The sequence below is a fragment of the Patella vulgata genome, chromosome 2 (assembly GCF_932274485.2).
Source record: "Patella vulgata chromosome 2, xgPatVulg1.2, whole genome shotgun sequence".
NCBI lineage: Eukaryota > Metazoa > Mollusca > Gastropoda > Patellidae > Patella > Patella vulgata.
Window position 1 is genome coordinate 13,399,668 of NC_065880.2, and position 25,822 is coordinate 13,425,489.

At 33.1% G+C, this 25,822-nt stretch overlaps 2 protein-coding genes and 1 long non-coding RNA gene across 5 annotated transcripts in view; 1 reads left to right on the top strand and 2 right to left on the bottom strand.

Moving 5' to 3' along the window:
* The first annotated feature begins 117 nt into the window (after positions 1-117).
* LOC126812045 (X-linked retinitis pigmentosa GTPase regulator) lies at positions 118-12,503 on the top strand. The gene is made up of 11 exons (XM_050538216.2): positions 118-175; positions 1,713-1,838; positions 2,210-2,302; positions 3,320-3,382; positions 3,868-4,023; positions 5,401-5,550; positions 5,895-6,050; positions 6,936-7,088; positions 7,797-7,921; positions 8,477-8,611; positions 9,111-12,503. The coding sequence occupies exons 1-11, from the start codon at positions 145-147 to the stop codon at positions 9,240-9,242; spliced, it is 1,320 nt and encodes a 439-aa protein (XP_050394173.2). The 5' UTR covers positions 118-144; the 3' UTR covers positions 9,243-12,503.
* Positions 12,504-15,786: 3,283 nt separating this feature from the next.
* Positions 15,787-20,439, bottom strand: LOC130010716 (uncharacterized). Its single transcript, XR_008785995.1, has 2 exons — positions 16,623-20,439; positions 15,787-16,580 (listed from the first exon to the last, which is right to left on the bottom strand). It is a non-coding gene; the product is annotated as an uncharacterized LOC130010716 (long non-coding RNA).
* Positions 20,440-20,515: 76 nt separating this feature from the next.
* Positions 20,516-25,822, bottom strand: part of LOC126810411 (excitatory amino acid transporter 2) — a 45,479-nt gene continuing 40,172 nt past the window's right edge. For 2 of the 3 annotated variants that reach the window (XM_050535461.2, XM_050535463.2), the window contains exons 8-10: positions 23,354-23,548; positions 22,329-22,463; positions 20,517-21,313 (exon numbers count right to left, since the gene is read on the bottom strand). In XM_050535461.2, coding sequence (XP_050391418.1) covers positions 21,112-21,313; positions 22,329-22,463; positions 23,354-23,548 — 532 coding nt within the window. In that variant the 3' untranslated portion in view covers positions 20,517-21,111. Of the gene's footprint in view, positions 21,314-22,328; positions 22,464-23,353; positions 23,549-25,822 lie in introns of all 3 variants that reach the window. The other variant, XM_050535464.2, reaches the window with a different exon arrangement.

A 25,822-nucleotide genomic window follows, 5' to 3' on the forward strand; every position in this document is an offset into this window, starting at 1 on the left:
TTAATTCTTTTATTGATACATGTAATATCATAGCATACGGAACCCAGAAATACTCAAAACAATAGAATGTTGAACTACAACAGTTTATAGAATCACGTGAATATGCAAAGCGAGTACGTCCTTAATTTGTTGTGAGTTACCAAAATGGATGGTATGGAAGAACTCGAAATACCAGGTAAAACTATGCATGTGATTTTTCTGCTCTACTGTTCGCTCCTCATGCTTTACGAAAATCAGAATACTTTAAAACTTGGCAATAAATCTTACCACAAAAATGGTTGTTTGCTCCCATTACACAAGTGCAGGAGGACCGCACCACACATTCAATAACAATCATCATTTATAAATTTATATTTGCATAAAAATGATAAATAAAGTTATAAAAAAAACGTCAATAAAACATTATAACAAAACGAGACGAACCGGTGGACAAGACACACAGACATTGCAAGCACTAAAAAACAAACATATGTATATCAAATCAAGTGAATTGATCGAGGGGGCGCCAGCCCAATGCACTGTCATTCAGAATAAATAGATCGACTAATTTAGAAATTAATGAAATATTTTGAAAAAAAAATAAATACCGAAAAATTACTGAATAAATGCCAGTACCGGAAAGAAAAAAAAAATATCGAAATACTGAAAAATTACTGTAGGGACGTCTCGGCCTCCAAGCCTTGCCAGACCTTGCTTGGTTTGGCTCATTTGGGCACCCAGCTCCCAGTAGGGCTTCCTGGGACCCAGTCTTAGCCCTCACTGTAGGGTTTTAAATATTGTCATTATCTGTTGGCATGTGTATTTTTCTGACCATTCCCATAGACGGGCCTTCTGCAGTCAACTTGAAACACGTTATAAATCTGAATGTTCAATGACAGTATTGACATCTCCTGTTATGGCTTTTGGTTTATAACCAATCTCACAAACTAAAATGAAATGAAATGCAGTTAACATTCAACTGTTTTGTTCCGACTGAGCTAATGAAGACAGGCATAAATGCCTTACAGTGTGCTATGAGGGAAATTTTGCCCAGGCAGTGGCACTATGGCCTACTCTTATATTGAATTCCAACTGCTCAGGGATCTTTTACCTGCAAGCCAATGTATACATGGGACCTCAATTTTTTGTCTCATCCAAATGACTAGACAGCTGTCCTTGTTGTTAGACTCTCCATCCTGCACCACCGACAAGCCGAAGGGGATATACCATGTCGGAAAATCCTGTTGAACTTCCTTGGCCAATGCAAGGATCAAACACGCGACCTCAAGGCTAGCAAGCCAGCGTCTTACCCACTTAGCCACCATTGCTCCCCACACAAACTTAAGATCTGTGCTAAATTGAGTGTACCAGGTATAGGATTATATGATGCATTTGAAACAGTTTTAGATAGTGGATTGTTTCACTGCTTCCTTTATATTAGGTTGCCTGTTCGACCTCGTGGGTTTTCTCTGGGGCCTCCGGTTTCCTCCCACTGCTAAAGACCCCTACGCGCAAGCGAATTATTGAAATAAAATTGAACCATGTGTTAGCCCCGAAATGACCTAGTTTGTGTCGAGTGGACTTAAACCCCATCTCTCTCTCTCTCTCTCTCTCTCTCCTTTATATTAGGAAGGTTAAGGTTTACAAACCAAGATTATAAATCTGAATGTTTGTGATAAATACATGTACCTATCGATTCAAAAATAAAATTGTTCTGTTGTTTTGTTTTTCAGTTTCTGGAGCTATTTTCACTTTTGGTAAAAGTCATTTATCTGAATTTTTACCAAATCAGTTTTGGGTAAATAATGACAGTGTAGTTGATATTTCTTGTGGGGATGAACATACAGTACTTGTAGCAGGTTTGTATTTAGCTACATCTACAATCATTTATATATACGGCTACCATTTTTGAAATATCCATTTAACTTACTCAGTAACCCTAATATCTGTGTCGCCCTGGTTGTACGTGACAAGGAGTAGGGTCGCCTGTATAACCTCGTGGGTTTTCTCAGGGTCCTCCGGTTTCCTCCCACTGCTAACGACCCCTACGCGCAAGCGAATTATTGAAATAAAAATTGACCCATATGTTAGTCCCGAAATGACCTGGTTTGTGTCGAGTGGACATTAAACAAATTTCTCTCTCTGTGTCGCCTTTTAAGCTTGTAGATCATTTCACCTAAACTTTTTCTATTTTAATTTTCTGAATCTTTAAATTGGTTTACTTTTGTAGAAAGTGGTAGAGTATTTGTGTTTGGTAATAATGCTCAAGGTCAACTTGGTTTAGGAAATGATATAACTACTAAGAAACCATCCTGTATTAAATGTAAGTATCCAAACTTTATCACTATCAGTCTGCTAATACTGGTACATCATTTCATTTAAAATGTCACTCGAAATTGCCTGCCAATCTTTTTGATACATTGTTTGCTGCATTTAAATGGGAGTATAAAATTTCCTGAATCCAAGAGCTCATCATTTGGTAGAGTAATATCTGATTCAGGATTCTTTTATTGGCAATGCAGTATGTTGGAATTTTGAAGTTAAAAGTATCCAAGAATTTTATATTTATGATTTATGTCGTGATATTTGAATTTGGTCAGAAAAAAATTAGCATATAAAGATAGGTTGAATACAGATTCAATCCACCATACACTTTAAGCCAGATGTGTAATATTTTGATAGCCGTCTTTGGCCTCTGGTTATACTATTACACCAGTAGTATTCTCCTGTGGGGTATGTTCAGTCTCGTTTATCGAGTCGCTTCATTACAAACTCGAAAGCATTACTGGCATGCGATTCATGTGCCAATTTTAAAATTTTCATTTTGTGTTAAATATTGGATATCAGAAGCCCATCTTTTCACAGTAAGATAACAACAATGTTGATTTAAATAAACCAAAGAGTCGTGTTTGCGATGTCGAAGACTGTGGATGATATTGAGTTATCGACTTGCCTTCTTTAAGTGGCTCATTTCAACTGATTGTGACCTTTAAATTAATATTTCTTGAGTTAAATGAAGTCTATGTATTGATAATAATGGTGTGGTATTTACCATGACAGCGGTGTTTATTCTTCTAATAGTATCCAATATTAAAATTAATTAAATAATATCTACTGTATGCTAGAAATAGAATTTCCCAAGATCAGTGACATAAATTTATTAGCTCTTTGTGCATCATTTGTATTTTTCGGAAAAATTTCGAATTTTCAATGACTTTAAAATCCACACTAAAATGTACTCACGTCTATAATGTTTTCAATTCATCATGCCAGATAAGAATATTAACTAAATATGGTTTAATTAGAATGTTGACTTATAAGATTACTTTTTAATTTGCAGCAATTAAAAATGAAAAAATCAAGTTGGTAGCTTGTGGGAGATCTCATTCAGTTTTTGCTTCAGGTAAATTGAAGAATCAGATAAAACAGCAATCAATAGTTATTTTGGATAAATCTACAAGTCGCCATTGTTGTTAAGATTCATCCACTTTCAGAGGTTGTAAATTTGAGCTCTATATTATTGCAGCATGTTCTAATAGGCCTAAGAGGGGTTGGATGGCCGAATGGTTAGCACATGCGCATTGTATCATAAGGTCTGTCATTGAGTCAACTGGTGTGGTTTTGATGCCACGGTTGTACATGACAAGGAGTAGGGTCAACTGTCCAACCTCGTGGGTTTTCTCCTGGTCCTCTGGTTCCCCCCCCCACTGCTAAAGCCCCCTACGCGCAAGTGAATTATTGAAATAAAATTGAACCATGTGCTAGTCCCGAACCTAGTTTGTGTCGAGTGGACATTAAACCCCATTTCTCTCACTTTAATAAAAGTTTTCCATACATTTATATAACTGATAAATTAGAAAATTCAATTTTTATGATTTGCTATTTCAGAATCTGGTTATCTTTATTCGTGTGGTAGTAATTCAGAGAGTCAGTTAGGTTTAAAAGAAGTTAGACAAGTTGATAAACCACAGTGTATTAAGGGTGTTGAACCACAACAATATAAAATGTTATCATGTGGTGCTGACCATAGTGTTGCTTTAACAGGTAATCTAATAATCATCCATTATCCTTCAAAACACATCAGATTTCTTTTGCTTTGTTTTCGATTGTTATTTATTTATGTTTTCCGACGTGGTTTCTCCTTGTCAGTGGTGCAGAACGGAGGGCCTGACAAGGACAGCTGACTAGTCCTTCGGATGAGACGAAAAACCGAGGTCCCGTGTATACATTGGAATGCACGTAAAAGATCCCTTGGCAGTTGGAATTCGATATAAGAGTAGGTGATAGTGCCGCTGCCCTGGCAAAATTTCCCTCATAGCACACTGTATGGCGTATACCCGTCTTCATTAGCCCTGTATAGGAGCAGAACAGTAGGACGTTAAACCCAATTTCATTTTTATCCCAAAACTATCTATTTACTCCTTAAATTTTGCCCATTTGTACGTGACAAGGAGTAGGGATGCCTGTCCAACCTCATGGGTCTGGGTCCTCCGGTTTCCCCCCACTGCTAAAGACCCCTACGTGCAAGTGAATTATTGAAATAAAATTGAACCATATGTTAGTCCCGAAATGAACTGGTTTGTGTCGAGTGGATGTGCACATTAAACTCTCTCTCTCTCTCTCTCTCTCTCTCTCTCTCTCTCTCTCTCTCTCTGTATTAATAATGTGATTTTGGAGGTAAGTGTTAGATTGCAAGAGTTATGTCCCATATATTACTATAGAATATTTACTGAAGACTCAAACTGATCAGTCCCTCGATTTGTGACGGGCAAATATATACAAGAAGTTTAGAAACCAAGACCTTTGCCAACTGCATATTATACTATCTTGACTAATCACTATAGCCGAAGCCTTTTTATACAGCCCACATTGAAATGGGGTCATATATTGTTAACTGTCTGTTAACTGATGCTCTAAAGGCTAAAGTTAATAACCAATTGACTTTAAAGTTATACACTTTGTTCAAGGTCATGATTCGAAGATGCTTTGGCAGTTACTGATTATAATTAAAAAATGGATAATCAAAACTTTGTTTACTATCATAACAATGATTGCAATGACAATCAAGACTCCACTATTCTCCAAACAGCTGTAACTTAGCTCAGAATAAAGTACAGTAATTGGTCTGAAATTTCCAACATATTTCCTTTTCATTATCCATTTTTTAACTTTTATAGCGAGAAATATCAGTTCTTTATCTAAAGCTTACATAACGTATCTTTAAATACGTATCTTTAAAATCTGTTAAATGTTGATGAGACAGCCTTTTTTAAAAAAAAAGATAATGGAAGTTGTTATAACTCAAGAAAGAGTAAAAGTATTATGTAAAGCGCCTTAGAGCAGCTTGCTTGATTTGTCGGTGCTATATAAATTAATTATTATTATTATTATGTATTAACTATGATTATATGTGTTTTGTAGTAAATGGTGAAGTATATGTATGGGGTGGTGGTGATGATGGTAAATTAGGATTAGGTGATGAAAAAGAACACAATATACCAACTTTATTACCATTTGATGAAAAAATAACTTGTATATCATGTGGTTATTATCATACAGCATTTGTAACAGGTGAAATAATATATTAGTTTATCATTCAGTTATCACTCTTCCTGTTAAAACCTACACACAGTGAAATCAGATTAAAAATATTTTTATTATTGTATGGGAAATGAACAAGCTTGATAATAATTTCTTAAATATTTTTGTTCATTCGTGAGACAAAGAAACCCAGAGATTTTCAATGATTTCCGATAATTACTACCAGAGTTATGGTACTAGAGACCAAAGTTATCATCTGATTGACTTTAGATTTAAAATATTATATTTTTGTATGGGAAATGAACAAGCTTGATAATAATTTTTTAAATATTTTTGTTCGTTCTGTTAAAGAATATTGTTGTTTATAATTACAGTAAGTGGTAAACTATATACTTTTGGAGAAACAGATGAAGGAAAGCTTGGTTTAGAAAAATCTGTAAGAGAAGCTCTTACACCACATCATGTGTCTTCTATACCAGAAAAAGTGAAAGCTGTATCATGTGGTGGATCACATACAGCCGTAGTAACAGGTTGGTTTTATATTTATATTCTAGTACATGTGATGATTCGGTTTCATTTAACCCTCTCAACTTTCATGCAAAATTAATATTGGTAGTCTTAAATAACTGAAGTAACTAGGTATTAGATGTTAAACAGTATTTTCTTCATTTGTGAATTAATTAGCATGATAATTTATATTTAAAATGATGGAAGTATCACTGTAACCCAGGTATTGTTTAATCTTGTGTATCTAGCACTAATTTCTTTCACATTCGTTTAATATCAAATCTTTGTTTAAAAATTTGTAAAAATCGTTTAAAATCACCAAAAATCATCTAATTTGTACATGTGTCCAGTTTAAAGCTGACTGATTAATTTTGATAATGAGTGTCCAATTTACAAGTATTTAATTTCCTGATCACTGTTCAAAAATTAATCATTATACATCATTAATTATTTAATCAATTGGGTTGGGGTTTTTTTAACAATGATTGAGAAATTAAACACTTGTAAATTGGACACTCATTATCAAAATTGAATGGTCAGCTTTAAACTGGACAGAAGTACAAATTAAACGATTTATGGTAATTTTAAACAGTTTTTACAAATTTTTAAACAAAGATTGGATATTAAACGAATGTGAAAGAAATTGGTGCTAGATACACAAGATTAAACGAAACCTGCATTCCTATTGATGTTAGGAATTAGCCAATGAAATGATTTTACGGTGAGTTTTGACGTGAGTGGGTAATCCACAAGAGACATCAAGGCTGATTGGTTAATCAAATGTCTAACATCATAGGGTCAAAAGCCTCTCGCATGTAGTGTAGTCCATCGAAAGTATGAAAAAAGGAAACAACATATAGATCTGTATTTTAATCAGATTGGATAACATATGACACATGTATTTGTAGTGGATGGTAAAGTTTATACATTTGGAGATGGATCAAATGGTCAGCTTGGAAGAGGTACATCTGAATTACAATTATGGACACCGAAGTGTGTAGAACTTGGTTTTAAAGCCGTTGATGTATCTTGTGGTGAAAACTTCACTGCCATTATATCAGGTTTCTTATCTTTACTTATTATTTTTATACAAATATCATTTAATGTTATGCTTAGAAAATTTTCAATGATTGCAAATTCTATAACCTTTAAATTAATGTTGCTTTTAACAATTAATGATGAATTTAAGTTTTGATATGAAGATACGGTGAACTGTAAACCAAGATATTGATGCAAGCAACAAATTAACGGCAGTTGGTTATGTAAATGTTATACTTATGTAATTAAGTACATTCAAGTATAAAATCCCCTACCAAACATTTATGGCTTGTATGAAAAAATACATAAAGATGACAGCATAAATCAATAGGAACCAATGCAAACTTTAAATGATCGTAACTTAATGATTATGACTCATAAATTAGATTTGATCGATTTTAATGCATTTTGGACCAGGATTTTAAAAAAGTAAAAGTACTTTTGAGTATGTATATATTGTCTTATATTTAATATTCATCCCCAGAAACTAAGGGTGTATTCGAAACAGTGTTCGCACAGGTTCGCACAGATTTATACAATCTATTGTCGTTGCCCCCGTCCGTTTTGAAATTAATATATGTTGTTTGTTTTAGTGAGATGAAGAATCCTATTTAATTTCAATAATTTCCGTTAGTTTCTTCTGGAGTTATGGCCCTTGTTTCACTTTATTGCACCTTGTGAACGCTGTTCTACTTTATAGCTTGATGTAAATGTAATGATTATAATTGTAGAGAATGGGTTTTTATATACGTGTGGTAATGGTAGACATGGTAGATTAGCACAAGAACAAGATAGTTATTCTAATCAATTTTTACCTCAGAGAGTTAACAGATTTAGACAGTTCTTTGTTCATAAGGTAATTATATTAATTTTACAATGTAATGTAATTTTACAATGTAATGTATAAAATGTGCTTATTTTTGGAGAAAACCCAAGAGGACCCTACTCCTTGCCACATACACCAGGGAATCGAAACCACGCCAGTTGACTCAATGATAGACCTTATGATACAGCGGGCATACGCTAACCATTCAGCCATCCAACACTCCAGATTAGATAGGAATACCATAACTTACTTTAATACAATCGTACCAAAAATAATTTATTTTGAATAAATGGTATGATGATAGTTCTCTGACTTGTGGAGGTTGGATCGCTGAATGGTTAGCACGTGCGCGTTGCATCATAAGGTCTGTCATACAAGCAACTGGTGTGGTTTTGATTCCCCGGTTGTACGTGACAAAGAGTTGGGTCGCCTGTCCAACCCCGTGGGTTTTCTCTGTATCCTCTAGTTTCCTCCCACTGTTAAAGACCCCTGGGCGCAAGCGAATTATTAAAATAAAATAGAACCATATGTTAGTCCCGAAATGACCTAGGTGTCTCACCTGGTGTACCTGTTATATTATTACAGGTAGCATGTGGTGGTTGTCATATGATAGTATCAGCTACAAAACATGTAGAAGACTCTTCTAATAGACGCCATTCTGTTAATAGTATCAATGATATAGGACTACTTAATGAAGCTCGTGTTCGTAGACGTCAACTGGTATGTAGATTTATTATTAAATTGACATGTAATCTAAATTAGAAAAAGGCTGTCATCGTATATCTTGGTAATAATTACCTTGTTTCTAGTAAAACGGGATGCACTATACAAATTATTAATCCACCTAATAAAAAACTGGATACTCTTTAAAGGTTACCAGTTGACATAGTAAGGGGGTGTATTATAAAGATTATCTATACAACTGGTAAAACAGGAATGCAATTTATAATTAACAGTGCACCTAGTAAAACAGGGGTCCACTATAAGGATTAGCAATGCAACTATTAAAACAGGGGCGCACTATAAAGATAAACCATGCCCCCAGTAAAAGAGGGAATAAACTATAAAGATTAGCAATGCACCTAGTAAAAGAGAGGTGGACTATAATATAAAGAGTAACACTGCATCTTGTAAAAGTGGGAAGTTACTATTTGTTGGAATTCTATTTTTTTATGTGTTACCCGTAGTTAAATATGTATTTTCTCGTTGTCATTTTCAGCATAATATGTCATTAAATAAAACCATGCCAGTTCTGCCACAACTAAGTCGAAATAACTCCAAACCTAAAATGCTGAACCAAACCATGCCTCACCCTGTTTCTAAGAGGAAACTGACCAAGCGGGCAAGATAAAATTACACCGGGTTAATTTACATTTATCATTCCGTCCTATTTAATTGTTGATATTTGATAAATCTATTTTTTATTATTTTATTTAGTGATATATATTTTAGAATGCCTACATTGTGCTTTTATAATACAAATTTATCTTAGTGTTAATAACTTGGTACAAACATAGTGCAAAATGTCCAAATCAATTGGCTATGATTTAAATTAGCCAAAAACATTTTCTCAGAGTAAATATAAAATATCTAATTTGTAGACTGAGCTAGACTACAAATAAAAGATATTTTATGGGGTAAAAATCTCTATAGATAGTGACTTCTAAAAGTTTTTGTAAAACATTAAAGCATTTGATTATATGTGACAGTTTATTAAGACAATATTAATTTTGACATGGCATATATCGAGAATATTATTTCATAATCAGATAAGCATTATGAATAAATTCTAGGGGATCTTCGTGATGTTGATGGAAGCAGGCAAATCCCTATTATTGTATGTTGTACGAGATTTGATTTCATATCAGATTTGACTGTCATGGATACAGCACATTTGTGACTTTTTTTATTGAGTAAACTATTTGTGTCCGGAAATTAATGAGACTTTTTTAAATTTAAAAAAAAAAATGGCTCTTAGAACCAGAATATTTTTTTATATGGCCTTATAATTATTATAAAATTTGAAGCCGTAAAATAATACTTCCTATAATTATTATAAAATTTGAAGCCGTAAAAAATACTTGCATACATATGGGCATACATCTTTATTAGGGACACATCACACAGGATTATCTTAGAACCACAATGTTTTTTTATATGGCCTAATAATTAATATAAAATTTATAGCCGTAAATAATACGTGCTATAGGCAGATTTAGCTCTTGTATACATCTTTATTCCTAAATTACTGCTGAATAATTAAATGTTTTATTTCAAATTTTAAACATGATTTCAACGAATTATTGTATAGAATTTACACATTTTTATGATACTTAGAGAACTATTTGATTATATTCGTGAAGTTTTACTGTAGGCAATGTTGGGATTTCAAAATTTTTCTTGTCAGATGTTTTTACCGACAGTAAAGGGACATAACTCTTATCTTTATTTAAACAGGCAGTTTCAGACCACACACAAAAATCGTTTGTCAACAAAATATTCAAATTCGTACATAATAAAAAATACGTGCACCTCATTATTTTGATATTTAATTCCTGTGCGGTATTCAAATTAATGTCAGTAATATTCTTACAAAATTATGTGTTGTTGTAATACTATAGAATGAAAGCGTACCGACTACTGCCGACCTGTACTTTAACCAGTTATTTTCTATTTTATGTCTGTATAGCAAGAGATACATATATTGTTTTATTATAACTACTGTTAACCAGTTATTGTCTATTTTATGACTATATATTGTTTTATTGTACCTACCGTTTAATTCAACTAGTTATTAACTATTGTATGGCGAAATATGTAGATCTAAGTATTGTTTTATTAGAACTACTGTTTAATTCAACCAGTTATTATGGTTGTATATAAATATAAAGGTATTGTTTTATTATATCAGCTGTTTAATTCAACCAGTTTTTAACTATTGTATGGCTATGTCGATCTATTTATTAGATTGTTTTATTAGAACTACTGTTTAATTCAACCAGTTATAAACTATTATATGATTGTATTGGTATTATTTTATAATATCTACTGTTTAATTCAACCAGTTATTGTCTATTGTATGGCTATTCAGATCTATATATTGTTTTATGATCACAATACTACTATATAGCCATACAGAGTATAGAAGTATTGTTTTATCTCTTGCCCTCTGTGATTGTATGGGAAATTCTGATATTTTTAATTCAAAAATATCTTGGTGGCTCAAAATGAAATACCCAGCAATTTGATTTACTGTATTTTAACTTAATTTATTTTTATATAATAATCTACTCCTCCCATTTTAAATATTTTCACTTTCCTGGTTCATTTCCTACTCATTTTTTTTCTCTGTGTGGGAAGAAATCTTTGAAAGCTGAACATAGAACTGCCGGTATATTTTACCATCCAGGAAGTAATTTTAAACCGTTATCAATGGTATTCTATTCTACTACCTCTTCCCCTTCCTCTGCAAGTTGGAACAGTACAGTAGAATGTTAAACCATTTCCTTCCTCTGCATTGTCAACCCCCAAAAATGTGTACCATTATATTAATTAATGAATGAATGAAATGAAGTTTTATGGTACATCAGCTCCAACTGGGCTATATTGTGTCAAAGTACCGGTGCATTAAAAGTTGCACTAAAATTTAACTGCCAAATGAAGATAGTTTATAACAAATTAAAGCTGAGAATTTGTTGCTTTCGAGAATATTATTGTTTTCAGTGAACATAGTGATTTTTATCCAATACAAATTCCCAAAAATTTAAATGATATATATTAAATGATTTTATTATTATATCTATATATATCAACATAAGGTATATGATTAATCTAATGTACTTTATTTTATAGTAATAATAATAAAATTTTAATATAAATGAAATGGAAAGTCATTTAAACAAATGAAGTAGAAGATTCTCATTAGTAATTACAATGTAGTCCATTAAAATTATTTATGATTACTGGGAAATATAACAGTCTGTTTATATATATAATATTATACAAGTGGTTTTTAATTTGATATTATTTACTGTATAGTAGTATAAAGGGTAGTTCATCTATTACTGGTATAAAAGCTGGCAGTATTATATATTCTACCAGATTCAATGTGTAATAAATAAAATCAGGTTTAAAGGACAATATTGGTGTCAGTCATTATTGCATATGTGATAGAACTCGTTAAATACGTTCCAAATATAATTTTAACGCAGAGATCATTGCTATGATAGATGCGTAATGAAGGTTTCTACAAAAGGAAGTGACGAACACAAAAGGAAAACACGAGTTATCCTTCAATATAACTGACTGAAGTGACGAGTGATAACAGATACACGGCCGAATTTTTGCTCACTAACAATTCCTTCGAAGACCAAAAGTTGTTATGTGAGACTGTGAGAGGATATCTGACAATTCAAAAAAGTAATTGAATGTGATAATGACTGACACCAATATTGTCCTTTAACATCTAGCTTTACACCAACCAGGGCTAATGAAGATGTTCAAGTGTAACAACTATTGTATAAGTTTTATTTTATAAATTACTTTATTCCTACTGTTATATTTATCATTCTTTATTTTAGTTTTTATAATAAAATAATTTGTAAGAATTAAATGTTATTTTGTTTTAACTGCATAAAATTATAAAGGAAAGGATAGAGGCAGTGGTGTGATGGGATGGTTGCAGCAAGAGGGGCAAAATTTTGTAATTGTGTCCCATTTGGGGGGTATTAGCTACCACAGGCAGAGCCAAACCTACATTTTTTCAGGCGAGTGACCATAAACCACAAGTAAATTAATCCAGCTGCGGATCCCGGGAGCGTTGTATATGTAAGTCTACTGAGAGGGTCAAGGGCCTAAAACCCCAGCTTGTTTTTCTGTTAAATTGTGTACAGAATCTGATCATGAGATATGTTGTAAACATGAGCGGGTTCCCCTTGTGCAATGATGGACCAGCCTATTTACAACATTTATTGGTTTAGGGGAAATCTGCATGTGCAGTTGTTTTTTATATAAAAGCCGGTGTGGTTTGTCCCGCCCTTCTTGATCCAGGATTTTCAGCCAAGCTGGGTGCAAAAACCAGTTGTTCATTTCTATTGGATGTGTTTATTTCGATTGGATTATAGTGAGTAGTTTACATTACTTGCTTATATATATATATATATATATATATATATACCTATGTATTGCATGATATGCTAGATTAGCTGCTTGGTGTTAAACGTGCTCGGCTTGTCTGTGGACAACTAATCCCCTTTAAAATACATATGTGACGTCATCCTTCGGTGTTGGCGTATCATTATTTCAAAAAATGGTACGGCCAATGTGCCAAGCATAAATTATTTATACTAGTTAAAATTTGTGACCCGCGTTATGTATTTCATTGCAAAGTATTTTAAGTTGTTTAATGGTCTCAAGCTTAATTACATTATTACTTAATGTCTCGCTCTCGACCATTAAACCACACATATACACCCATTTGCCTGCACAACGGCCATCGTAGGCTGATAGGTTGGTTGGGAATTTATAGATATAGGTAACAGCGACCTATTTTAACATGAGATATACGTGACTGTCCCTTGTAGACAAGACAACCAGCTTGAGGTGGGGAGCACTACAAAATGTTACAACACACATAATATAGCTTGGCAGGTGTCCTGTGAAATAATTATATATCATATAAGAAAAAAATTAAAGATATATAATTGTTACTAACCTAACCACACCATCCATAATTTTAAAGTCTCTCGTTAATTCTCTAACATTTACGGGGGATCACGGTGGCTTAGTGGGTAAGGCGCTGGCTCGCTAGCCTGGAGGTCGGGTGTTCGATCCCTGCATTGGCCGAGAAAGTTCATCCCAATTTTCCTGCGTGGTTCCCCCTTGTCAGGGATGCAGGACGGAGGGCCTGACAAGGACAGCTGTCTAGTCATTCGGATGAGACGAAAAAACGAGGTCCCGTGTACACATTGGCATGCACGTAGTGCCGCTGTCCGGGCAAAATTTCCCTCATAGCACACTGTATGGCGTATGCCCGTCTTCATTAGCCCAGTTCGGAGCAAAACAGTAGGACATTAAACCCCATTTCATTTCATTTCATTTCATTTTCTAACATTTACATAAATAATGGGTTTCCATAGTCTCTACTAACTTAATGTAAACATTAACTGATTTATTTCCATTTTCTACCATGAATTAATTTGATATTTGCCCGTTATTGAAATTTCATTCTGAACCCCCTTATAAAACATAAAATTTATTCACCATTATAAGTGTGCTTGATTGAAGTAAACTATTTATTAATATGTTAAAATTATCCTTGAAACTGGAATTTAAAGGAGCTAAATCGCTAATATTTGGGGCCTGGAAATGGACACAAATGGGTCGCAACGCATATAATAATGTAATATGAATGTATATAAACTGATTTAAATTCAATCGTTTCTGTTTTTAGTATACTTTCTAATAAGTTATGTTCGGCGAAATACGCCAGAAGTCTCAATCAAATGGCAATCTCTAGCGTCTGGTTATTCCAGTCTATACCGATAGTACTTATTGCACATGCTCTCCAGATAAGAACATAGTGTCACCGTTTGACATGACTTGTGGAATATGTCTAGCCTCGTTCTTCGAATCCCTTGTTACAAATGGCACAGAAACGGATTATGGTACACGAAAAATGTACCAATGGTAAAATGTTTATCTTGTCTTAAATACTGGATATCAGAAGGCCATCTTTTCCAGGTAGGATCACAACATCAATGTTGATTTAAATTGACAAATAATTTGTGTTTTCATTGTCAAAGACTTTGGATGATATTGAGTTAGAGACTTAGCTACTTTAAATAAGCAATAAAATAGAAGTCTAATGCACTTGCTGCAGATTTTATATTAAGGATATAGGGAGGCAGGGAATAAAGTTAAATATAATTATGAAGGTTAAAAGGTTAACAAGCTCTTTATGACATAACTATTATAGTTAGGTGTGGTTTGCATTAGTAATATGATGGTTGACATTTTACATACATTTTCAAAACATTTCCTGCTATTATCATTGAAGCTTAACAGATCCTCTTTAAAGATGCATTGTGGGGGGAGATGGCCGAATGGTTAGCACGTGCGTGCTGTATCATAAGGTCTGTTATTGAGTCAACTGGCGTGGTTTCGATTCTCCGGTTGTATGTGACAAGGAGTAGGGTCGCCTGTTCAACCTCGTGGGAAAGCTCCGGGTCCTCTGGTTTGCCCCCACTGTTAAAGACCCCTACGCGCAAGCAAGTTATTGAAATAAAATTGAACCATATGTTAGTCCCGAAATGACCTGGTTTGTGTCAAGTAGACGTTAAACCCCATTTCTCTCACTTGGTAGTTTATGCCTATGTTTTCAGAAAACAGAAAATATTCACTGACATGGCTTATGTTAGTCCCAAAATGACCTGGTTTGTGTCGAATGGACGTTAAACCCCATTTCTCTCTCTCTCTTAAAGATGCATTGTCGTTCTTGTTATAATAATTTAAAATAGATAATGATAGATCAATATATTGAAAATTTCAATCAAATTATTTTAATCTGGGTGAAGTTATGAATGTTTGAAATTTTGACAAGAAATAGCATAAATGGTCCCGATTGTGAATTACCTTTGCTACAATAACAAACATGGAAAGTATCGATTTTCCATTTTAATGTTTAGTGAAAACATCACAGACATTGTCTAATCCACTTAATATCTCAGTCATTTGATAGTCTAGAGAGTTAATAATAGGCTTGTCATGTGAATAAATGTCTAAATAATAATTTATAGAGCATTTGAAGCTAGACAAAAGTCCTGCTGTAGACAGATTTAGCTCTTACATAATGCATCTTGAATTGAATGATGGCCAATGACTATGACTCAATGAAATCTATTTATCAGTAATTTTATTCAGTTTAGTAATAATTACAAACATATTCTAATTTCTGACTGTAATTAAAAATAAATGACCAGAAGGGAAAAGAAACCTTCAGTTTGACATCGATGTATGTACAAAAAATACTACACAGAATTCTAAAAGCTTATAGAGTAATAATATACAAAACAAAATCAAGCACAAAAAGTTGACAATACATTTCAAAAATATATACAATGAGTAAAAAAGAGCACTTATAAAATAAACCCATATTCAAAAATATTTTGGAAAAACCATTTACATTATATATATTTTAAAATACATATTCTAAAGATATTAAATGTTCAGTATTTTTTAATAAATCATTTTTATGTTGTAATTTTACAAAATTGACATTCTTTAACCATGATAGATTGATTACCCACATATTAGCACCCTTTCAGAAACAACACTATTCTTCCAATTATTTTTCAAGTTAATTTCAAAATAAGCGTTAATCTACACTAATTGAAAAGACCTTAAGAAATTAATATGTGATAATATTTTATCCATATGTAAACACAAGAGAAAATTTCATTATTCTATGGTAACATTTAAAAATTAAAAATATAAAATAACAGTTTTAAAAATGTATATTTATTACAAGTACTGATAAAAATTAGACAATATTTATCTTATCTTTCAAATCATCAAATATTTGAACACAATTAGGTACACTGGTATAAACAAGAAAACGACCGCGAGTTCAGTTTAAAAATAACTTTACCTTAGGTTACCTTAGATAGGTCAAGTTTAAAAATAACTTTACCTTAGGTTACCTTAGATAGGTCAAGTTTTAAAATAACTTTACCTTAGGTTACCTTAGATAGGTCAAGTTCAAAAATAACTTTACATATATAGCTGAATTTAAAATAGATTTAACCCCCAACTGGTCTACGTCATTTTGACGTCATGAAGTCGTCTGGCTAAATAAAGGCTAATGTGAAATATTTTGTATGCCTATTTCAAACGACTACTGCTGGATAATTATACGTGACATACACCTGACAACAATAAAAAAGTTGAAGGGGATAAGTTGATCTATAATTTGCACGTTGTCTCTCTTTTTCTAAATCATTTTCATCAGAAATATCGTCTTCAGAATCAGTGTCATCGATATAATCTGAGTCGGAATCATTCATAAGCATTTCAACCACTTTCACAGTCTTTAATTAACCTCCCGACATCATTAAAAAATTACGTTTTTGTCAAAAAATGTTGACAAGACAAGTTTCTGTCTGACACGCATGCATGGCCATATCAATTAAATACGAAACTAATTACTCAAAAGCGGCTTATAAAAAAGGTTCTTACTGCGGTCGACCGTGACCACTTAGCTGTATAATGTTATGGTGACTATAGTCGACAAAGACCGGTTAAGGGTTAAGATGTTTACACAAAGATGAGTTGAAATAACTGAATATAGTAAAGAATAAAGTTTATGTACATAAAGAATGTATATATTTAGATTCAATGTCAAATAAAATACTGATAAAAGTTATAAATTTTATCATGTAAGCTTATAAAGACATACAATAAGGCACCATTAAGCTTTCTGATCTAATACTGCTATTACTAGTTTTGAACCAAAGCGAATATTACAAAGCATTGTTTAGCTGTCTGCTGCCAACAAAAAAATCCTTCTACATCAACCCAATCTTTATCCTTGATCAATTGCTATGGGTATATATGAAGAGTCAATGGGAAAAACGATCTAAGTCACATTTTTGTCTTTTCGCATAAAAGGCTAAACAGACTTTTGGACGAGAATGCTTGACGCGAGTGGGTTTAATTACAACTTCAAAATGATGGTTAATACGAATCATAATTACCAGTACAACAACTGACTTCCACTTTTTAGCCAAATTAAGGTCAAATAAATACAATGGACTTGTATTTGTCCGGGAGGCCATTTCAGAAGGGCCTTGGTTCGATGTGACTGATCGTTTTTACCTGAAATTGATTGTTCCACAGAAAGCTTATACAATTTGATACCATATATGGTGCCATTAACTGGGGTTTGTTGAAAAAGTGACTTAGATCGTTCTTCCCCGGGGCTCTTCATATTGGTTGAAGATGTACTACTTACTGCTCTTTTAACAAGTTCTATCAACAAACAAGAACACTGATGCCATATAACATACAACAACATTGTTTAATGCGACAAACCAGATATTTCAAGAATTACAGCTAACCAAGGGTATTAATACAAAGATGCTTCCGCTCTAATCAGTGACTAGTCCTACATTCCAGCCCACAACTACATACACCCATTATACATTAAGCGCGTTAAAAAAAAGGAATGTTGGTTTGCAAAAACCAGAAAAATAAGTATCTTCAGTCCAGTCAAACATTGGCATTTATGGAAATGAAGATATAGGTGATAAGATTTATATATTACAATATATACAACGATTAATTGTTTTTTTATGAATAATTGAAACATGTTATACAGTCTATGAACCATTTACAGTATATTGTATCCATATGAAGGGGGTTGGATGTTTGAATGGTTAGCATGTGCGCGCTGTATCATTAAGTCTGTCATTGAGTCAACTGGCGTGGTTTCGATTCTCCGGTTGTATGTGACAAGGAGTAGGGTCGCCTGTTCAACCTCATGGGAAAGCTCCGGGTCCTCTGTTTTGCCCCCACTGTTAAAGACCCCTACGCGCAAGCAAGTTATTGAAATAAAATAGAACCATATGTTAGTCCCGAAATGACCTGGTTTGTGTCAAGTAGACGTTAAACCCCATTTCTCTCTCTCTCTCTGTATCCATATGGATATACTATAAATGATATATATAGATTGTATTGTTATGGATATAAAATATATGAAACATATAAATTGGATAAAATATAAAAGAAACAAATAAATTGTATCTTGATAGACATATGGAACATATAAATTGTATCTTGATGGATAGACATATGGAACATATAAATTGTATCTTGATGGATAGACATATGGAACATATAAATTGTATCTTGATGGATAGACATATGGAACATATAAATTGTATCTTGATGGATAGACATATGGAACATATAAATTGTTATCTTGATCGTTAGACATATGGAACATATAAATTGTTATCTTGATCGATAGACATATGGAACATATAAATTGGATCTTCCTGGATATAATATGGAACATATGAATTGCATCTTTTTTGATATACAATAATATATGGAACATATAAATTGCATCTTCTTGGATATACAATGTTATATTATGGAACATATGAATTATATCTTTTTTGGATATACAATAATATATGGAACATATAAATTGTATCTTGATGGATATACAATGGAACATATGAATTGATATCTTGATTGATATACAATATATTGGAACATAAGAATTGTATCTTTTTGGATATACAATATATGACACATATGAACTGCATTGTGATGGATATACAATATATGACACATATGAACTGCATTGTGATGGATATACAATATATGAAACATAACTTGTATCTTGACAAAGATACAATATATGTAACACATGATTTTATCCTTAAAGGTATAGGATATATGAAACATCTTACGGGCTACAAGGTAAACGAAACAATATACATTATACCTTTCTGGATATTATATGAAACTGCACAGATACAATATTTATGAAACATATCAATGTTCAGGTATAGTAAAAAAAACAAAATGAGGTTTTTGTTGTTACATAATTAGACTTAATGAATTTATTTTCACATGAAATTACTGAAAATCAACAATAGTGAATTAAGATGTAATAAGTCAAACCCAATCTTCAATTCTGAGACGCTATATCGTTATGGTTTCATGGTTTGTCCGTTACTAGAGTTTTACGTCCACTACCACCAAGCGTGATATCGTAGACAACCGTGTTATCATGAAATGATTGCTCCTTTAATTGGACCCATCATAAATTTTGCATTAATTTCAGGCATAAAATACTTTCATTTTTTATGGTATTTAAGCTTAATAATATATGGTACATCCTCTTTGCCAAATCAGTTTTTACTTAAAAATATTATACATTTTCTAATGTATTTACAACACTAACTTATGTATCTTAAAATTAAAGGACAATAGTGGTGCCAGTCATTATCACATATGTGATAGAGCTGGTTAAACACATTCCAAATATAATTTTAACACAGAGATCATTGCTACGATAGCTGAGTAATACAGCTTTCCTGGATCGGAAGTGACGTACGCCAAAGGAAAACACGAGTCATCTCTCTATATAACTGACTGATGTGACGAGTGATACCGGATATACGGGCGAATTTCTGCTCACTAATAATTCCCTCGAAGACCAAAAGTTGTTGTGTGAGGCTGTGAGAGGATATCTGACAATTCTTAAAAAGAATTGACTGCCACTAGATAAGTGAAAACGAAAGAAAAACATAAAAATGCTGTGCATTACCATGTTTTTATAAGGTATAGAATGAATATAAACAGGGGAATTTCTATTTTTCTCGTGTTCTCTTATCTAATGACATTCAATTACTTTATTGAATTGTCAGGTATCCTCTTACAGTCCCATATAACATCTTTTTGTCTTCGAAGGAACTATTAGTGAGCAGAAATTCGGCCGTGTATCTGTTATCACTCGTCACATCAGTCAGTTATATAGAGAGATGACTCGTGTTTTCCTTTGGCATTCGTCACTTCCGATTCAGGAAAGCTGTATTACTCAGCTATCGTAGCAATGATCTCTGTGTTCAAATTATATTTGGAATGTCTATCACATATGTGATAATGACCGGCACCAACATTGTCCTTTAAGCTAGTGTACTATAGTAGATTGAACAAAAGTATCCATTAATTTTGTGATTAGTTGGCAAGATGTTTGCAGATGGTATGGAAACATGTTTCGATGAGAAGAAACTTAAAAAAAAAAAAGAAAGCATACCACATAATTACACATATGTACTCTCTAGCTTCAATAACTCTTAATAGAAATAACAACATTCACTTTGTTTTTACAATGCCCTATATGTATTAATAGAAGTTTTTTTTATCCGTATTTATAACATTTTTAAAGTAACAAACTTCAAATAGAATATAGCTTCATGTCTTTTTATGTATCAAGTTATATTTTACAAACGCTGAGATTGAAAAATAATGGTAGAGTGTTTATGCAAATTAAAACCCTGTATGTAAAAACACTGTAAAATCATTTGATAAAATTTATAATCAAAGGACAATATGCCATATGTAAAATTATGACTCTTATACCAAATAAAGGTTTTTTAAAGACGATGCTAGTTATAAATTCCTAATGACCTACACATGTACGACATTTATTCATCATGTGTAGTATCACCATTGCCTTGTGATATCCGGCTCCCACGTTTTTTATCGGACTGTGTTTCTACAAGTTCAATGGATCGATCATCTATAGGAGCGTGCTGATCTTGTTCCAGTTGATGTCTACATAAATGAGCCACCACACCTGCTCCAAAACTGTCTCCTAATACGTTGATAGAGGTACGAATTCTGTCCCTAAAAACATAGAACAGATTATGTGATTGCAGGATGGATACCATTTTGATAATTAGATTGCAGAAGGTATAATAAATATGCTTAAAATACAGATGTGATGTCATTCTTTGATGTTGGCGTAACATTATTTCAGATAATGGTTTATACTAGTTTAAATTTTGGACCTTTGTGACATATTTCATTGCAAAGCACATGCGAGTGTCTGTATTTTAAGTTGTTTAATGATCTCGACCTTAAGACATTGCATAATATATTGAAACAACACAAGTGGCATAGTCACGAGTTGTTGTTTCAATATAATGTCTGGCTCTCGACCATTTTACCACATAGAGGGCACTGAAGTTTGAACCTGAGCAAGTGTCTATGAATATAGTATGATAATAAAGGTATGTTCAAAGTTTAATGAAAATCTATTCACTAGAAATAAAATTATTAGGTTTCAAAGGATCAACAAATAAAATTGCTAAAGGTTAATTAAATATCCATGGATAGCTCTGAAGGTATATAAAAAATATACAGGTTTTATTGCCACTTGTACTTGATCTTAAGCGGGTGACTGATAATGATAGTATGTATATCCCCAGTTTTATCAACATTCTCCAGAAATAAAGTTATTTCATTTTAAAGGATCAACCAACTAGATGTCAGTAGACCTATTTAATATGGACAGACAGCACTGATGTTCAAACTTTGGTCAGTGACTGTGATAATAAAGATATGTTCTTAGCCGTATCTAAATTCATTTTCTAGAAATAAAGTTACACATTTTCAAAAGACCTATTAAATACGGACAGATAGCATTGATGTTCGAACTTTGGTCAGTGACTGTGATAATAAAGATATGTTCTCAGCTTTATATAAATTCATTCTCTAGAAATAAAGTTACAGGTTTCCAAAAGATGGAAAGACAGGACAGATGGACTCAATAATGTAATAGCCATACACCTTCAGGCACAGTTTTTTTTAACTGTTTCAGGTACTACTACTAATGTCAATGTTATATATTGGAACTTACAAAAACCAATCAACAGCCAGAATCAAACTGACATCATCAGCAGGAAGACCAACAGATGTAAGTACCATCACCATGGTAACCAGACCAGCACTGGGTATAGCAGCAGCTCCAATACTAGCACATGTTGCTGTTAAACTGCAAACAGAACCATTAATAATCAAAATAAATAATATGTAAAAATGATTTGAAGTAGATACCAATGCAATGCATTTCTTCCCAAAATAATCATAGTATATAGTGGTGTATGCAGGATTCACTGAAATAAGTTCTTTAAAAGAAAATATGGTCCATGTCAATCAGTTCATTTACAATAAAGAGGCACTTTAAAAAAAAATTTTTGATTTGTAGAATTTGACTATTGAGCATTCAAATTAGATTCTATGCAAAATTTGAAAGACACCTGTTCATCCATCACAGAGATATTCATATTTTAACTTTCATTTACAAGCCATACAAAATTTTTAAGGTTTTTTTTTTTAGGAGTAGCCTTGCTCTAATTATAAAAATAAGGTGGGTTACTTCGAATCTGATATTTTTCAAAATTAAGATACATTTATTTTCTTGTGGAAAAAATTAATACCTAAGACTGTGTATTTAGTGCTAATTTCTTTAATATTCATTCAATATCAAATCTAAATTCATAAAATCGACTAAAATCACCCAAGGATTTGAGGCTAAAGAAATTAAGGCTAATTACGCAGGATTAAGTGTAATACCACTCCCAAAAGGATTTTATAAAATGAGACTATATTATAAATACCTAAAACTGTAATCTGGGTATCATTTTATAAAATGAGACTATATTATAAATACCTAAAACTGTAATCTGGGTATCATTTAATCTTGCATATTTAGCACTAATTTACGAATCTAAATTCGTAAAAATCATCTGAAATCACCCAAAGATTTGATACTGAATGAATGTGAAAGAAATTAGGGCTAAATACACAAGATTAAATGATACCTGGGTTACAGTGTAATACTACTCCCCAAAAAGATTTTATAAAATAAGACATTATAAATACCTGATAGTAATAATCTGACCAAAGTTGAGGTCTATACCATTCATTTGAGCAATAAATATGGGAGCAACAGCTTCATATAGAGCTGTACCATCCATATTTATAGTAGCTCCTATTGGTAGGACAAATCTTGTTACACGTCTGTCAATATTTAAATTCTCTTCTAAACAACGGAAAGTTACTGGCAACGTAGCAGAACTGAAAAAAACAACAAACGAATTTAAGTTCAGAACAGATAAAAACGTAATATTTCAATTGTCATTATACTCAAGTGCTCTGTTGATTGAGAAAGTTCATTTGGGGGGTCGTTTAGCCAAAATGCGACCGACTGATGCCCATACCCCTAGTACGAGTGACGCAGTCAGGAGCCGAGCACCACAGGTGCGAGTTTTGTAGGGGCCATGTGCAGTAGCGGATCTAGATAGGGGTGGGGGTCCAAATCTAGGGCGCCACCCCAGCCACAATTCCACCCCACAATGAATGTCAACAAAATACTGGCTATAACATTAAGCGTCCCGGTAGAACATAGGTGGTATTGTATAATTATATAGTTGTTTGCCGATCGTTGTCTCGCTGGAAAGCAGTTTTATTTAAGTTGACATAAAGTTTATGTCATATATGATTGTGCCTATAACACTGAGCAACCCGAGAAAATTTTGAAATATTCAGTCAATATCTTGGCATTTGAGGTCATTGCTTGGAGAAATTCTTGTGGACGAGAGGACCAGAAATGTGAGTCAATTAGACAAAATCTCGAGATCTACCCCTGTCAATTCCGCCTGTTTTGCAAGAGTTGACAGAACTTTTGTATAGCCTGACACCCACAACCCACACACCAGTGCCAGTGGTACTACTAACATAACTAGGCAGATCAGTATAACCGTGAATATGATAGTGCTGAGATAGTATAAGACAACAGAGGAGTGGAAGAATGATCTTATAATGGAATGTAGCGCCGCAGGCGCGAAAAAATTTCAGATGTGTAACCGAGCTTTTAATTTTTGGGACTGGGTCTGACAATTTTATTCAATGTCATGGCAAATGAATCCAAATTCTCGTCAATATCGTCAATATCGCCTGTTTTGTGAGAGTAGAACTAACAATTCTATACAGTCTTTTGACCCACGACTCACTCACTAGTGGTACTACTAACTGGGCGATTCACTGTAACTGTGAATATGATAGTGATGAGATAGTATAAGACAGAGAAGGAGTTGAAGAATGATGGCATAATGGAATTGAGCGCCGATATGTAACTGAGCTTTTAATTTTTGAGGACTGGGCCTGAGGGTACTTTACCGCAATGGGGCGCTTACTTGGTCTCTGAAATGCCCTGGACTTTGGGGAGAGATTTTGCAGAATTCTGATGGCCAGAAAACACCCCATTAATTCATTTAGTCTGAGACTGACTGCGGTGAGCACTTTTTTTTTGAGACCGACTATTTTTTTGCCATGGGGTGAAAAACATTTTTTTCAAACATGATCAGTTGACAAGGTTATTTTATACTAAAGTTTTGCGTGAGTAGAGTGACGTGTGCAGTGAGCACTTATTTTGATACCGCCTGCTCATATCTTACGACCAACTGCACTGATTTTGAAACCGACTAGTATTTGGGATCTATTCTGGCATTATTTGTTTACCTCATTATTTCATTAAAACGGCGATGCATAATTTTGAGACTGACTGCAGTGACTGCACTTATTTTGAGACCGACTATTTTCCTACCTGGGGGAAATTTTGTTCTTAGACCTACATACTTATTTTGATACTTATTTTGATACCGACTGCTCTTATTTTGCGACCGACTGCACTGATTTTGCGACCGACTATTTTTTTTCCTGGTGTGGTACACCCCCCCACATTTACGCCCCTGATTAGGATTTTCTGGAATGGTTCATCCATGTCAGTGGTGCAGGACGGAGTGTCTGGTAAGGGACAGCATATAGTCCTTCGGATGGGACGATAAACCAAGGTCCAATGTACACATTGGTATGCACGTAACAGAACCTTTGACGGTTGGAATTTGATACAAGAGTAGGTCTAGTGCGGCTGTTCGGGAAAAAAATCACCACAAAGCACACTGTAAGTGAAGAACTGTAGGACTATAAATCCAATTTCAATTCCTTTGTTTTTTAAATTATTATTAACTAACACTTCTCCCTTTAATAACACTGTTTAATTAATTACATTTCATTTCATTTTTTTTATTTTTAGTTTTAATTGGGGTTTTTTCCCCTTACATTACATATATTTTGAAGTTTAGGAGGATCTGTTCGTTTTTTGTTAAAATTATTATTATTAACTAACACTTCTCCATTATTAATTAAACTGTTATTGCATTTCATTTTCTTTTATTTTTAATTGTCTTTAAGTTTAGCAGGGTTTAATAAAAGGTTAGATTGTTGCAAACTAAATAAATTGCTTCATTAAAAATCATTATTAATTATTATTAACTATTATCATCTATCATC

Bases quoted from the DNA above. Each gene is read 5' to 3' on its own strand.
- LOC126812045 (XM_050538216.2), top strand. From the start codon at position 145: ATGGATGGTATGGAAGAACTCGAAATACCAG. The intron at 2,303-3,319 runs GTAAGTATCCAA...TTTAATTTGCAG, and splicing joins GAAACCATCCTGTATTAAAT to CAATTAAAAATGAAAAAATC. The intron at 6,051-6,935 runs GTTGGTTTTATA...ATGTATTTGTAG, and splicing joins ACATACAGCCGTAGTAACAG to TGGATGGTAAAGTTTATACA.